The sequence below is a fragment of the Podarcis bocagei genome (genome assembly GCF_964188305.1).
Source record: "Podarcis bocagei genome assembly, chromosome: 13".
In the NCBI taxonomy this organism is placed as follows: domain Eukaryota; kingdom Metazoa; phylum Chordata; class Lepidosauria; order Squamata; family Lacertidae; genus Podarcis; species Podarcis bocagei.
In genome coordinates, this window is record NC_138138.1 from 18,455,776 (window position 1) to 18,471,987 (window position 16,212).

The following is a 16,212-nucleotide window of genomic DNA, read 5'->3' on the forward strand; positions in this document are numbered from 1 at the left end:
GCAACTGTTCCCTTTTTTAAAGGGAAATTCCCTTATTCCGAATGGGATTCCTCGCAAGAAAAGGGAAAAGTTGACAGCTATGCATGGGTAGGCAAACTAAGGCCCGGGGGATGGATCCAGCCCAATCGCCTTCTAAATCCAGCCCACGGACGGTCTGGGAATCAGCGTGTTTTTACATGAGTAGAATGTGTGCTTTTATTTAAAATGCATCTCTGGGTTATTTGTGGGGCATAGGAATTTGTTCATTCCTCCCCCCCCCCCCATATAGTCCGGCCCCCCCACAAGGTCTGAGGGACAGTGGACCGGCCCCCTGCTGAAAAGGTTTGCTGACCCCTGAGCTATGCCATCTTAGGTTCATTCGCAGGTAAGATTCAGAAGAACTTTATGCTACTGAGAAGAACTATACAAGGCAATGGAGTTGTGAAATCGACTGAGCCAATTTCTCTCCCAAGGGGGAAAGAACCCAAACCAAAAATGCTAATGCTTTTGAATAGGAACGTGAAAGAGTGATTGATGGAGGAGGACACATACCCATTTTAAAAAATGATTTTGAAAAGAAGGGACATGTCCTTGTAATCTGTGATGATGAACACACCCATTTTAAAGGTATAATAATAATAATAATAATAATAATAATAATAATAATAATAATAGGTATGGGCACTCATCTGAATAAGAGGGATATGCACATATCCTGAACACACAGAAACACTAATAATAATAATAATAATAATAATAATAATAATAATGTGACCTGACCAATGAAGAGTGAGGGTTTGCTACTCCCTAACCAGGCATGTGAAGGGCATAAATGTTTTTTGATTATTATAGCCACAGTATCATAGCAATATGCACAATTTGTATGCCGCCCTATACCCCCAGGTCTCTTACCAGTCACAGGCATGCCGCCGTCGTATTTGGGCACATCCCACACCAAAATGGCCCAGTCCTCTCCCACCGAAGTGATGCGCACGGATTCCGGAGGATCGGGGACGTCTGCCAAAGACATGGAGCAATGGGAGTAAGATGGGAGCAGTGGGACGGCAGGCCAGCCAGGACTAAAAGACCTGCCCCGCAATTGCAGCCAGCCAGGTTACTCACCCACCACCTTGATATTGAGGGTCGCTATGTCCTCCCCCACCGGATTGGTCACCTTGATGGTGTAGCTCCCTTCATCTGAGCGCTCGGCACTCTCTATCACGAAACTGCTCAGCTCGTTCCTCTCCTCAATACGGACCCGGCCTTCCTTCTCCGCAAAGACCTGAGGAGCATGGGAGAGCAGGCAAAGATGAGCCAAGCAGAGAAGTATGCATAACCTCCAATGAAAATAGGGACACCCTAAACAGTAGTAGTAATAAAAATAAAAAATATATTTTTGACAATCATTTTTATTAATTTTCAATTACAATAATCCAATGGTAGCCTCATTATAACAACACCAAATCACAATGCAATTACAGTGGTACCTCGGGTTACATACACTTCAGGTTACATACGCTTCAGGTATGTTTCTCCGCTAACCCAGAAATAGTGCTTCAGGTTAAGAACTTTGCTTCAGGATGAGAACAGAAATCGTGCTCCGGCAGTGTGGCGGCAGCGGGAGGCCCCACTAGCTAAAGTGGTGCTTCAGGTTAAGAACAGTTTCAGGTTAAGTACGGACCTCTGGAACGAATTAAGTACTTAACCCGAGGTACCACTGTACTAATCCCAAACATTCATATGCCAAATTGTATAATTTAGGTGGCCTCCCACGTGCCAGAATTGATGGTTTGATAATTTACTTTGTTTCTGCTTTCCAAGATCTTATCCCTCTCAATTCCATTCCATTCAAAATAACCATCCCTTATATAACAACTGCCATATTAATGACATCCATTCGTCTTGACGCATTAAACGATTTATAAACTTATAGGTGAAGCAATAGCCTTATTCCTTCTGTATGTGACAATTATTCTGTCTGCGGTGTTCCTTCCTGTCCTTGTAAAATGTTATGTCTATCTTTTTCCAGCTGATACTTCCATCATGCCTTGGGCGGCGCTAATATCAATAATAATAATAATAATAATAATAATAATAATAATAATAATACCCCCGCCCATCTGACTGGGTTGCCCCAGCCACTCTGAGCAGCTTCCAACTTATAGAAAAACAGAATAAAACATTGGAGGTTGTGCCCTCTCCTTCCTTGGAGGTTTTTAAGCATAGGCTGAATGATCATCTGTCATGGATGCTTTAGTTGAGATTCCTGTATCACAGAGGGTTGGGCTAGAGGGGCCTTGGGATACTTCCAACTTCCCAATTCTATGATTAAACATTTTAAAAAACAGGGCTGATTTCAGATTTCTTGTAAAGATTGTATAGTTACTTAACTCCTTGGCTCGGTGGGTCCATAGCCTACAACATTTCTCCAACGAAAATAGGGACGTCCTAAGGAAAAGCAGGGCACTCTGGGATCATGGGCGTAGCCAAGGTGGGGGCAGGGGAGCAGCTGCCCCCCATCAAATAAAACAATAGAACTAACTGACCAATCACGTCAGTTCTGCCCGCCCCTCCATAACAAAAATCCTAGCTACGTCCACGTCTGGGATCAAATCAGAAACAGGGATGGCTTCTGTAAATCCGGGACTGTCCCTGGAAAATAGGGACAACTGGAGGGTCTGAATAAGCTGCACAGTGCAGAGTAGGGGGCACTAGGGATGAGTATATGAACCCAAGGCGGCAGGACCCCCACAGAGGTTTGGAAGAGGGGCAGTGGGGAAACACCGGAGAGCAACTAATGACGTGGAACACATCTGCCACTAATTCACTAGGATTGCGTCAATGTTGTTGATGCATCCTTCTGCCTTGGGAGACAGTGCCCCTTTGAGGCTGAAGTCAAAGTGTTGGAAGGTTGTCTCAGTGACATGCTATAGAACACATGCTTAAAGAGTAAATAGTAAGTGTGCAAGTAGGACTAGACAAGTTCTTTTGCTGCCAGCTTGAGAGATTTCAGAGCTCCACCTGGTATGCAGGCTGAGACCCTACCTGCCCACAGACTGTCTCACCAGAGTGGTGCATGCTCTAGTTATTTCCTGCTTGGACTACTGCAATGTGCTCTATGTGGGGCTACCTTTGAAGGTGACCCGGAAACTACAACTAATCCAGAATGTGGCAGCTAGACTGGTGACTGGGAGTGGTCGCCGAGACCACATAACACCCATCCTGAAAGACCTACATTGGCTCCTGGTACATTTCTGGGCACAATGCAAAGTGTTGGTGCTGACCTTTAAAGTCCTAAATGGCCTCGGTCCAGTATACCTGAAGGAGCGTCTCCACCCCTGTCATTCAGCCAGCAAAACTGAGCTCCACCTCCGAGGGCCTTCTGGCGATTCCCTCCCTGCGAGAAGTGAGGTTACAGGGAACCATGCAGAGGGCCTTCTCGGTAGTGGCACCCGCCCTGTGGAACGCCTTCCCATCCGATGTCAAGGAAATAGGCAACTATCTGACTTTTAGAAGACATCTGAAGGCAGCCCTGTTTAGGGAAGTTTTTAATGTTTGAAGTTTTATTGTGTTTTTAACATTCTATTGGGAGACGCCCAGAGTAGCTGGGGAAACCCAGCCAGATGGGAGGGGTATAAATAATAAATTATTATTATTATTATTACACGGTTTAGGTTCTCCAACCCTGGAGCTGAGGCACCGAGCACAGAATTCCCTCCTGCCCCAGCCATGCCTACCTCAGTACCCCTTATCCAGGTGGCCACAGGTGCTGGTTCCCCAGTGATGGACACGTCCAAGCGCAGCTTGTTCCCGGCAACCACCACAAGGGTGTTTTCATTAGTCTTTCCAGAACAATCCAAGTGGATCTTGGGGGGCTCTGGAGAAACCAGAAATGACTTGAGGGGGGAAATGAGACACAACCTCTTCTCCACACCACCACATTTAATACCTTAAATTAAGACCCGCATTTTCCCTACAGCACAGCTATTCACTGCCTGCTGCCCCACAAGGCCGCAAACAATTGGAAGTTGCCTTTTATGGGTTTGACTTCTTCAATTTTACCCATTATCTCCCTCATTTGTTTCTGAAAAATCGAGAAAATCTGGAAAACATAACTGAATTTTTTTCCTGTGTCCCGCCCCCCCCTCCCCGGGCTTTCACATCTCTACTCTCTCTTTCTTCTTTTTTTAAAATATTTTTTATTAAATTTTACATTTTAACAATCCAATCCAATCACTTTAAATATTCCAAATTATACAAATACATATCATATAGTCTGAATATTCTGCCAAATTATAAATTTTTATTGGGACTTCCCATGCTTCAAGTTCGGGGGGGGGGGGCTCTGATCTCTACTCTCTCTTTCTTAATGGATATTGAAAAAATCCTCCGGCTTTCATACCCACCCACCCTCAAAGGATGGCAGGGCCCATCCAGGACTCACCTTGCTTGGGGACATATTCAATCTTGATTTCTAGAGTGGGAAGAGAACAAATGGGGAAAATGAGAAACAGCCGTGAGTACCTCTGGAAAGTGTGGGATGTTGCAATACCTGCTTCCTCCCTCCCACATTATTTTAGAATTAAAGTGCAGTGGGATTCCACACCAGCAGTGTCCCTGTGAGAAATGGGGACATCAAACAAACTCTGTCAGGATGCTGTGAGCAGCTCCTGTCTGTAAAGATTGAAATCAAAAAGGAGGGTAAGAAACTTTTCCCAGGAAACCTCCCAGGAAAGTATAAAGACAAGGAAAAGATTATTACCACCCTTGTTGATTTCAATCTTTACAGAGGCTATAGAACCCAGCCTCAGGGGCAGAAGAAGGGGGGGCAGTGGGGGTGGACTGCCCCGGGTGTCATCACTGAGGGGGTGACATTCGGCGTGCCACCCACCCACAACTCCCAAGCCTAGCCCGAGCGGTCGGGTGAAGGGGGGAGCTGTGCTGCCTTGCCTGGCGGCCCTCCCCCCATCGTTCTGACAGCTCAGGGGAGGCTTGGGAGTCGTAGGCGGGTGGTGCGCCATTGACCCCTGCTTCCGGGCTGCTTCCTGGGGAGGGGGAAGCCTCCCCCGAGCTGTCAAAAGTAAGAGGAAAGGGAGGAAGGCTGCTGGCAAAGAAGCGGCTCCCTCCCCCTTTGCCCATGATGCAGCCCACCATGGACGGCTCGCTCCACCCCCCATGGGCAGCTCGCTCTGCCCCCTAAGGGTGCTTCACCCCCTGGGATGCTTGCCCCACCTCATGGCCCTGCCCCCAGGTGCATAGCATGTCCGCCGCTCCAGGTGCCAGAGAAGAAGAAGAGGAGTTTGGAGGATTTGATATCCCGCTTTATCACTACTCAAAGCAGCTAACATTCTCCTTTCCCTTCCTCCCCCACAACAAACACTCTGTGAGGTGAGTGGGGCTGAGAGACTTCAGAGAAGTGTGACTAGCCCAAGGTCACCCAGCAGCTGCATGTGGAGGAGCGGGGAAGCGAACCCGGTTCACCAGATTACGAGTCCACTGCTCTTAACCACTACACCACGCTGGCTCCGCCTCTGCCCAGCCTCTTGGATCATGGCGTTGCTCCAAGTCAATCTCTGCCCCCCATCTCTCTCACTTACTCATTCGTCACTTCTATGGGTGCTGAAACATGTCCTCTGTCTTTGAGCTCTTTGCTCTCCTACTTTTAAAGCTCGCCTGGTTCTGGGAGTCTGGAATGCTTTCGAATGACAACATGTCAGCCGGGTGTTGTTCCGGCTCTCCCATGACTTCCCCAGCTTTCCCCCTCATCTGCCTCTGAGCTGCGAACTCCCGCAAACCCCTGTTGTAAATCTACACTGTCTTCCTCTTCCTCCTGGAAGGGTCAGGATGGGGAGGCGGTCTCTACCATTCCTTCTCCTCTGCCCAGTCCCTGACAAACGCCTCCTCACAGCGAGGGAAGATCCATAGGGGCTCAAGTCCCTGAGAATGTCTTTGAGCAAGAAACATGGGTTCTGCAACAAGCGTGGAAACTGGTGTGTTTCACTTCAGGGCAGAACCTCAAGGCCTTTTGTACACTGACCCAGGAAGTTGAGCTTGGCGGACAGAGAAAGAGCATATCCATCAGGGACGAAGGTGTAGTCTCCCTCGTCCTCTGGCCTCACGTCATCGATGACCAGCTTGTGGAACCTGAGGGGTGAGAGCACGATTAGGGGCAAAGAAGGTGGAAGGATGGAAGAGGCTTCCGATCGCAGTCACTGAGAAATGCCCTGTTCATAGCGGAAAGAGGAAGAAATCCCGACGAAAGGAGAATGGATTTTTAAAGTTAATGGACTAGAAGGAGGTGGCAAAGCGGACAGCTACAAAAACACCCCATCAAGAGATCAAAAAGATGAGAACTTTGTCGAAGAGTGGAGGGGTTTTTTTGGGCCATTTGAGAAAAAACTGTGGCCGAATGAAAACGCAAGCAGGATTTGAATAAACGGCAAGGAAAGGAGAATAAATAAATGATTGTAATGTACCGTATTTTTCGCCCCATAGGACGCACCGCCCCATAGGACGCACCTAGTTTTTTGGAGGGGGGAAATAAAGGGGAAAAAATTATTTCCGCCCCAGGCACGGGGCTGGCGCGGGGGAAGCCCGAGCTTCCCCTGACCCCAGCCCCCAGAACAGCTTGCTATCCGCAAGCCTAGGGAGCCACGCCGGTCTCCCCAGGCTTGTGGAGAGCTGCGCGAAGCCCAGAAGCGCTCTTCAGCGCGCCCCAGGCTGCGGAGTGCAGGCAGCTCTGCGCGACCCTCCGCTTTAATCTGTTTTAGCTCATTGTTGATTTTAACTCGTTTTCAAATCTTTTAAGTACAGTATATGTTTTTATTGATAATGTTACAGTTTTTATTCTTCTCATAAACCACTTTGAGGTTTGTTTGGTAACATTAAAGCGGTAAATAAATTGTATGAAATAAAGAATATTCCAGTGCAATACATTAGACCAGTGATTGCCAAACTCTGGTCTCCCGCTGTTTTTGGACTACAACTCTCATCATCCCTAGCTAGCAGGACCCAGTGGTCAGGGATGATGGGAATTGTAGTCCAAAAACAGCGGGAGACCAGAGTTTGGGAAACATTGCATTAGACAGAGAAGTGATGGCTGGCGCAAGGCCTTCTCATGAGATCTGTGACAGGATTCGCAGCTGGATTTTACAGTCCATATGTGATACTCTACCCATAACACCACAGAAGAGTCACCTCTGCTTACAAAAGCAAAATGGCGGCCGCCAATGGAGCTGCAGAGTCTGCAACTACCCCACATAACATGCTTGGCCCTCAGAGAACGCTGGCTTCCCTTTAGGCTCACCTGCCCTTGTGAGAGATCGTGATGCGTTTGCTGGGTCGGACCTCGACTCCGTTTTTGTACCATTTGCCGGTAACCTTCTCATCCGACACTTCACACTTGAAGACGGCCTGCTCCGCGGCTTTGACGGTAAGGTCAGCAATGCCCTGAAGAACCTCCAGCTGTTTGTCTGGGTGGCAAAAGAGAGAGAGATGAAGAGGACTGATCCCACAGCATCCCAGGTGGGGGTGGACGCCATCCAAATCTCTTTCGGAGGCAATCTACCCGCTGGTCCAACCAGTCCTCACAAACCTTCAACTATAAGGTCTGCTTCTGACTGGCCGCCATTGGTCATGATCATGTAGCGCCCAGCATCCTCCTTGGTGGCTTCGTTGATGATGAGAATGTGCTTTTTGCCATCCTTCTTGAAGCGGTACTTGAACGTCTCTTCACGGGTCAGCTCTACGCCATCCTTCGACCTGGAGGCAGAAAGAAAGGAGAGGAGACTAAGATGGAGAGGGGGCAAAGCTGGGAAGACAGCTAGCTGTTTGTTTGTTTGTTTGTTTGTTTGAAATGGGATTCTGTCAGGTTTGGTTTCTTTCCATTTCTCATTATTCCAGCCATCATAAGTTCAGTTCACCACAGTTCACCATCAGTTTGCAATTTATTTATTTTTTAAAGGAAAATCACCAGCATTTTAGTGTGCCTTGCTCCATATATATGTTTAATGTCATTATCATCAATATGTGCCTTTCCCCTAACACATGGGTAGGCAAACTAAGGCCCGGGGGCCAGATGCGGCCCAACTGCCTTCTCAATCCGGCCCACGGACGGTTCAGGAATCAGCGTGGTTTTACATGAGTAAAGGTTTGAGGGACAGTGGAATGGCCCCCTGCTCAAAAAGTTTGCTGACCCCTGCCCTAACATATACTTTCTCTTTTCTTGTTGGAAAACTGCACCACAAAAAGTCAGAGAAGGGTGAATTTCGAAGGATAGGCTGCTTTTGATTCACATATTGTTTCAGGAACAAAACACATTAAAATGTGAACCGAACTGAATTGCTCTTTTGTCCCTAATAAACATTTAGTGTCTAGACACACTAAATGGGAAGGGAAGGGAAAGGGTGGGGGGAATAAGTCTGCCTTAAACATGGAGGGTGGGGCAAAAATCTGCACCAAATTCAGTGTCCTGCTTGTGTGTGTATAGAAAAGCCTGGAAAGGAGGAAGTTTGTCCTGCAACAGAAAAGCTCCACCAAAGGCACTGCCTCTTGCAGAAAGGCACCTTCAACATATTTTGTGTGCAAACGATAAATCCATTGAAGCATATGATGCTTCCTTTTTTTATATATATAATTTTTATTAAATTTTTGGCTTTACAATTTAAAGTACTCATTTTTTATATCCTTAAGATATCAGTGACTTCCCTTCTCTTTCCATGATTCATTTTACATATGATAAATCCCTGCATATTTTACAGAAACTATACCATTCAGTATTCCATTATTATTGCATCCATCAAAACTTATTTACACTGTTGAATTTATCTTAATGCTGCCGGCGTTTACAGCTGTACAGAGTTATTTCCCATATACAGTGGTACCTCTGGTTACGAACTTAATTTGTTCCGGAGGTCCGTTCTTAACCTGAAACCGTTCTTAACCTGAGGTACCACTTTAGCTAATAAACGTTTTCCAATAATAATAATAAATAATAATAATAAACATTTTCCAATCTTCTCTAAACGTATGTTCTTCTTGTTCTCTTATTCTATATGTTAAGTCTGCAAGGTGCGCATATTCTGTCAACTTAAGTCGGCATTCTTTGGTTGGGACCTCGCTCCTTTTCCATTTTGGGGCTAACATATGATGCTTCCTGATATCAGTACAAGCATCTAGTCCAGGGTGGTCCAACTTTTCACACTAAGTGGGCCACAAGAGTACTTCAACACAGGATCCACGGTCCGGTCGGCACACTGACTTATCGCACAGGGAGTGGGACCAAAATTTGACACCTCCCCCCAGCCCTCCTGCTGCCTTCTCAGAGCTGGATAAGTGGGCTTTGGGAAGGAGGCGTGAGGCTCTGGCAGGATCCTAGAGCCCTCCCACCTCCTTCTCAAATCAGGGAAAACACTAACTAGGCTTTGGGAAGAAGGCAGGAGGACTCTAGAACGCTGTCAGAGCCCTCACACCTCCTCCCCAAAACCCAGCTCATTGCTTTCTTGGCTTTGGGAAGGCAGTGCGAAGGTTTCAAATGTTGCCCAGGGCTGCCCAAAACATCGGACCTGTTGGGAAACTGTGTACGTGCAGCTACTCACACAGAGTCAATTTAAGGTTTGGCAGACAGCCAGAAGGCAATCTGAAGGAGTAAGTCTGCCTGGAGATAACAGAGGCATGGAGACCGCTCCCTGATTGGTCAAGCTCTCTCAAAGGAGTGATAATTAATGGCCTACTAACTGGAATGTGTTTGAGTTCAGTGGTTCAGTGTGTCAGTGTAGGAGTTGTGAGTCATGTCAGAGAGAGCTAGCAAAAGATCCGTGTTCTGTTCCTGTAAATAGTCCACTATATATAATAAACATCTAACTACAAGTTCCTGGTTCCTGCTTCGTCTATCCTGTCTGCAGCCAAGTTGCCAATTGCTTCCGTGGATTCTGCGTGTAGTCTGCTAGGTCTGGCTAAGGTCCTGCAACTAGTCAGAAAGTTGCGAAACACCAAATAGGTTTTGCCAATAGGACCACCACAATCTAGTCATCTATTGTGACAGGGCCTTTCACCTTGCCTGACCATTTTAACAGGGGATCTCTGGGACTGAACTCAGGACCCTCTGCAAGCATCACATGTGTGAGAAGGTTTAAGAGGCAGCTCTACGGAAGCCAGGGCTGGAGCAGGAGGGGGTTGTTCGGATGACAACGGTCTGGGCAGGGGAAGTATGGGCAGGGAACTTACCATATCACCTGGGCGCCTTCCTCAGACACTTCCACTTCCATCTCCACCTTGTCTCCAACAAAGACTTGCTGGTCATCCAGGGCACCCACAATCAGGACAGGTGGTTCTAGGGACAGACAGACAGAATGGCAAGGGCACAGCTCCAGGGCCACCATCAGGCGGTCCCAAACAAACCTCTCCAGCCCATCCCCTCTGCCTGCCCCCAGCCACCTTGGCATCTTCCTAACTCTGCTAAGTTTGCCCAGCCAATTGTCCTTTGCTGTATTCTGCATTCTGGGGGAATTTGTATATCACTTGCATTGTAAAAAAACCCCCTCTAAGTTGTGTGTGTGTGTGTGTGTGTGTGTGTGTGTGTGGTGTGTGTGTGTGGTTGGTATTATTTTTGCTGGCATCCATCCATCTCGAGAGACAGTGGAAAGCACCTGGAGAATCACAGCACCAGCTGTGGCTGCAGACACCGGTATGGTTGATGGTATCAAAAGCTGCTGAGAAGTGTACAGGAACCCACATGTTTGCATGTTCTCTGTCCATCTCTCAGCACAAGTTGTGCAGGGGTTGTTGGTATCTGTCTGGATCAAGAGAAAATAGAATGTGCCTCTGGGAGCAAAGTCAAACTTCTGAGCTAGCAACACCCAAGGGGCGCAAGCCTGGGCAGGGTGTATGGAGGTCCTGGGCTGCCCAGAAGACTACACCCCCTCTCTCAGCCTCACTGATGTGGTCCAAAGGAAAGCAGAGCAATACACTTGGCACCAGCTTGGCTGCAGGAATTGCAGGAAGGAGGCATACGAGGCGCCGTCTTAGGGACTTGTGTAGAGTTTTCTCCTTAGACTTCTCTTCTCCCAAAGATGTCCCACAAAGCAGTGGGTATGGATTGTTCCTCAAGGTTTATTCCCAAAGCTTTCCTCCTGAACAGAGGTTCAGGATCAGTGTTTTCCTTCTCCTAGATGCGCTACCTTCCCAGTTGGACGACCCCAGTCTGCCCTCATTCACCTCCAAAGCTCCTGCAGAAACCTCCTTCTTGACTGTTGAATCCAGTCTCACCCGCTCAATCCGTGGGAGTCTGTCTTTGCATGAAGAGGGACTCCCTAACTCATGGAGGGTTTGGAATAATCCATCCGCTCACCCTCACCTGGTTTAGCTGGCCAGTCAAAGCCATTCCCGGGATGTGGCTGCTGTCGCTGGCAGCTTCTCAGAGCCACAGATGAGAGCCGAGTGCAGGGGCAGAGAGGGGACCATCGGTCGACGAACTACCCAGAAGGAGCGCAGCATGTCCCCCAACTGAGATACTGTCCCTCCCTTTACAAACACACACACACTCTCTCTCTTCTTCCATCACCCTCACCTTTAACAAAGACCTCCGTGAAGCACCTCTCTTCTCCGCAAACGCATTCATAGGCTGCGTCGTCAGCCAGCGTGGTCTTAGTGATGGTCAGGATGCGTTTCTTGCCCACGTTCTCAAAGATGTATCTGCCCACGAAGAAGAGATGCCACGTCACAAGTGAGAAAAACTAATCCAGAGTCCGTCCGTCTGTCTCAGCAGCTGTTTTCCCATTTTCCCCACCCAACAGAACCCAACTCTGCTCTTAGAGAATGCCAGAGGCACCCTTGGCTATCCATCCACATTCAGACTCACTTTCCACTGGGCTTGATCACTTGGCCGTTCTTCATCCATTTGATAACAAGGTCTGGGTCGCTCAGCTCCACATACATCTTGATCTTGTGCCCTTTGTCAACTTGGTAGGCTGGGTCCAGTTTTTTGATAAAGGCTGCAAAAGAGACGGGGAGAGGACTACTAAAAACGCCTTTGGGGCCCCAGCCTGCTTCCTACATCCTTGCTGCAGTCATGAGGTTTCCGCTCCAAGTACAGCCTCTTCCTGTCCTGAGAGCTAAAGATCTCCACTTCCACCTCAGGGGGAATTTCTGCGCTCCTGTCACTAAGGTGCTCTGATCACAGCAGCCAGCTGGGATATAGCTTCCATCACTTCAGCACAGAACGCCACTTTGATCTCCTTAGGAGAAAGGCGGGATAGAAGCGAGAAAAAGGGAAATGGATGGAAACCGCAGGAAGGGAACGGTACCTGAAAAGGGAGTTGGGTTCAAATCCCCTCTCAGCCAGGAAGCTCACTGGACGACTCTGTGGGCCAGTCGCCGTCTCTCAGCCTAAACTACCTCACAGGGTTGTTGAGAGGACAAAATGGAGGGGTGAGGGGAAGAACTGTGCATGTTGCCTTGAGCTCTTTGGAGAAAAGGCCCAGTATAAACATAATGCACATATAAAAAGGAAGGAAGGAAGGAAGGAAGGAAGGAAGGAAGGAAGGAAGGAAGGAAGGAAGGAGGAAAGGAAGGGGTACCTCTCAGGTGGGCGCCATTTTTATTCTAAGAGAGGTGCTTCGGCCCCTCTTTTTCTAGAAAAACAGCACTGAGGGGGGTACTGGATGGCACTGTGCTGAAGGACCCCCTCCATCCTAGAGCCATCTCCCCCACCACACACACATACAGCACCACAGATAGTCAATGTAGATGTGGCCTCCTCCCTAAATTTCCCAGAAGGTCTGATACGGGGTCCAGCCCCACCCACCCATTCCTAAGATACCCTGCTCCCAACCAGTGACCTCAGGAGACTTGGCTCCCAGGCCAAAAGGCAGAGAGTCCAGGCATTCTGACTGACCTTCGCTCTTCTTGACTTCCACCTTGGCTTTCTTGAGCCTCTTCAGCATGCCACGAAGGTCGGTGATGCCATACTCAAAGGCGATGCGCTCGTACTCGCTCTTCTTGGTCACGCCTTTAAGCAGCTCCCAGATCTCTGGCGGGATCCCCAAATCGTCGTCGTCGTCCTTCTTCTTCTTCTTCTTCTCTTCTTCCATCTGCTGCTGGCCCTCTCTGCACAGAGAAGGAGGAAGGACCTTTTGAGGTGTAGCTTCCCGTAGGACCGTCGTTCAACCCCTGCACCCCGCTCACAATGGGTGACGTGGATAAGGGACTGAACTGCATTCGCAGTCGTGTGCTCCTCAACCTCACACCCGTGCATCTCTCACAGGGAATTAATTCTGAGTCCAACCCAGCCTCTCAAGCTATCACAAAGTGCATGTTGACAAGAACATCTAAGAAATTGAAAGGAAGAAGATGAAATGGTGGAAGAAGCACAATTTAGTCCTGAAATTATTCCCCTGGTAGGTATGGACATCTCTTCCACATGGAACTTTGGGGGGTGGGCTGGACAAAGCATGGAATTGGGGGGAGGACAGAGGAAGTGGGAGACTCTCCCTAACATTCAAAGTTGCTGTCCTCAGCCTCTGATTGGCTTCCAACCTGCCCTCCTCCAATGCCAGCCACTTATTACAAAAAGCTAATCTCCTGTCCCTTTGCATCTGGACTCCTGCCTGTCGTTATAAGCTGCGTTGCTTTCTGTCCACGCTTGACCATTTTTGACCACAGCATCGGCCTAGTGGATTCCCCCATGACCAAATTCAGTTTCTAGACTTCATCCTACACCTACAAGGGTTTCCAAGCAGGTTTTTTGTTTTTAAAAAAGTAAAGTACCCCTGGACAGTTAAGTCCAGTCGAAGGCGACTCTGGGGTTGCAGTGCTCATCGCGCTTTCATGCCGAGGGAGCCGGCATTTGTCCGCAGACAGCTTTCTGGGTCATGAGGCCAGCATATCTAAACTGCTTCTGGCGCAACGGGATGCCATGACGGAAACCAGAGCGTACGGAAATGCCGTTTACCTTCCTGCCGCAGAGGTCCCTATTTATCTGCTAGCACTGATGTGCTTTCAAACTGCTAGGTTGGCAGGAGCAGGGACCGAGCAACGGGAGCTCACCACGTCGCGGGCATTCGAACCGCTAACAATTTTTCTAAAATTGGCTAACACAAAATGCAATAATTGCTTGTGCTCTGAAATGGAAGCTGCTGAGGAGCAATGTTTCATTTGCCCAAGCATGCCTTGTAAATTATTTTCAACCCTTGCCCATCCGTTTCCCTTGTGTCTCCTGTGTTATGCATTAAGCTGGGGGACGGGGTAGGACTGCTGTTTCCCCACCTCTTAACGTACTCCATCCTCTGACGGCCACCAACCGGGATGGCTTCAAAAGATTAGACCGATTCATGCAGATGAGGCTATCAACAGTGACCAGCTATGCTCTGACTTGCTGGCGTGCACTAATCGGGAGAGTTGCTCCTTGGGCTGAGGTCCTGCTTGCAGGTTTCTAACGGACATGGATACTGGGCCTTTGGTCTGATCTAGGAGGCCTCGTATTGTGTTCTTATTCTCCATTCTTCACCTACCTCTTCTTCAGCAACCCGCTGAAGTCCAGCTCTCCAGCAGTATCGTCTTTGCCGCCTTCCCCTCTGCAAGAAGAAGAAGAGGGGAGATATAACCCCAGATCAGATATAACCCATTGAACTGGCTCAGGCTCCTGAGCAGCAGATCAAGGCACAGCCTAAGAGTCTGTGCTCTAACCAGTGACACTTACGTCCTTTTGAAAGCCTGCAGCACGCCGGTATCCTCTGTCCTTGGTGCTGGAAGAGAAGAAAACAGACTTCAAGAACTGGTAAAAAGGTAAAGGGCCATTAGGTCCAGTCATGGCCAACTCTGGGGTTGCAGCGCTCATCTCACTTTATTGGCCGACGGAGCCGGTGTACAGCTTCCGGGTCATGTGGCCAGCATGACTAAGCCGCTTCTGGCGAACCAGAGCAGCGCACGGAAATGCCGTTTACCTTCCCGCCAGAGTGGTACCTATTTATCTACTTGCACTTTGACGTGCTTTCGAACTGCTAGGTTGGCAGGAGCAGGGACCGAGCAACGGGAGCTCACCCCGTCGCGGGGATTCGAACCACCGACCTTCTGATCAGCAAGTCCTAGGCTCTGTGGTTTAACCCACAGCGCCACCCGCGTCCCTCTAAAACTGTTATCTTGAACCTAGTTGGCTCTTCCCTTGATAAGAGTGTCTCAGCTTATTCCAACCTTTGCCAAGCTTGCGCCCTCTGTGTGTTTTGGACTACAATTACCACCAGTCCATTTTGGACCACACCTCCCATGAGTCCTGCGTGGCCGTATTGGCTGGGGCTGATGGGAGTTGTAGGCCAAAATACCTGGAGGGCGCCATCTTGGTTAAGGCCGGATTAATACCTTAGCAAGCCACATGCAGAAAGGGAACTCAGCCACCCACAAACACCTCTATCCTCAGGGCACCTCAGTAACATTGTGCTGTGTGGGATCCAGAGAGTTTTTATTCACCTGGTGCAGTGGACGAAAGCTTGCCCCTCCATGGATCTTTTAAGGTGCCACGGAAACTCTGGGCTGTCGTGATTCATTCTGCCATTTTTACTATTTTTCATAAATTATTTTACTCTTGTTACTCAGAGTAGGTACAGTACTCAGGTAAGGTACAGTAAAAAATGTAAAGGTGATTAGGGAATTATATTAAACTCATGCCACTGCAGAGTTCTGCACATTTTTAAAAGGCAGGAATCATATTTTGGAAAGATAGTGATGATGATGATGATGACGATGATAATTTGTTTGTTTGTTTGTTTGTTTGTTTGTTTGTTTGTTTGTTTATACCCCACCCATCTGGCTGGGTTTCCCCAGCCACTCTGGGCGACTCCCAACAGAATATTAAAAACATGATAAAACATCCAACATTAAAAACGTTCCTAAACAGGGCTGCCTTCAGACGTCTTCTAAACGTCAGATAGTTGTTTTATCTCCTTGACATCTGATGGAAGGGCGTTCCACAGGGAGGGAGCCACTACCGTGAAGGCCCTCTGCCTGGTTCCGTGTAACCTCACTTCTCACAGTGAGGGAACCGCCAGAAGGCCCTTGGAGCTGGACCTCAGTGTCTGAGCTGAATGATGGGGGTGGAGACGCTCCTTCAAGTATACTGGGCCTAGGCAGTTTAAGGCTTTAAAGGTCAGCACCAACACTTTGAATTGTGCTCGGAAACATACTGGGAGCCAATGTAGGTCTTTCAGGACCAGTCTTGGGCCTTGGATAGATTTCTCAGACTAC

At 48.5% G+C, this 16,212-nt stretch overlaps 1 protein-coding gene across 2 annotated transcripts in view; it reads right to left on the bottom strand.

The window, feature by feature from the left end:
• MYBPC2 (myosin binding protein C2) overlaps positions 1-16,212 on the bottom strand; it is a 67,304-nt gene that overhangs the window by 19,381 nt on the left and 31,711 nt on the right. For both annotated transcript variants that reach the window (XM_081166099.1, XM_081166100.1), the window contains 13 exons: positions 14,675-14,720; positions 14,487-14,549; positions 12,872-13,083; positions 11,837-11,969; positions 11,546-11,670; positions 10,204-10,309; positions 7,574-7,740; positions 7,286-7,451; positions 6,017-6,123; positions 4,424-4,453; positions 3,717-3,856; positions 1,102-1,261; positions 892-996 (listed from right to left, as the gene is read on the bottom strand). In XM_081166099.1, the coding sequence (XP_081022225.1) occupies positions 892-996; positions 1,102-1,261; positions 3,717-3,856; positions 4,424-4,453; positions 6,017-6,123; positions 7,286-7,451; positions 7,574-7,740; positions 10,204-10,309; positions 11,546-11,670; positions 11,837-11,969; positions 12,872-13,083; positions 14,487-14,549; positions 14,675-14,720 (1,560 nt within the window). The remainder of the gene's footprint in view (positions 1-891; positions 997-1,101; positions 1,262-3,716; positions 3,857-4,423; positions 4,454-6,016; positions 6,124-7,285; positions 7,452-7,573; positions 7,741-10,203; positions 10,310-11,545; positions 11,671-11,836; positions 11,970-12,871; positions 13,084-14,486; positions 14,550-14,674; positions 14,721-16,212) is intronic.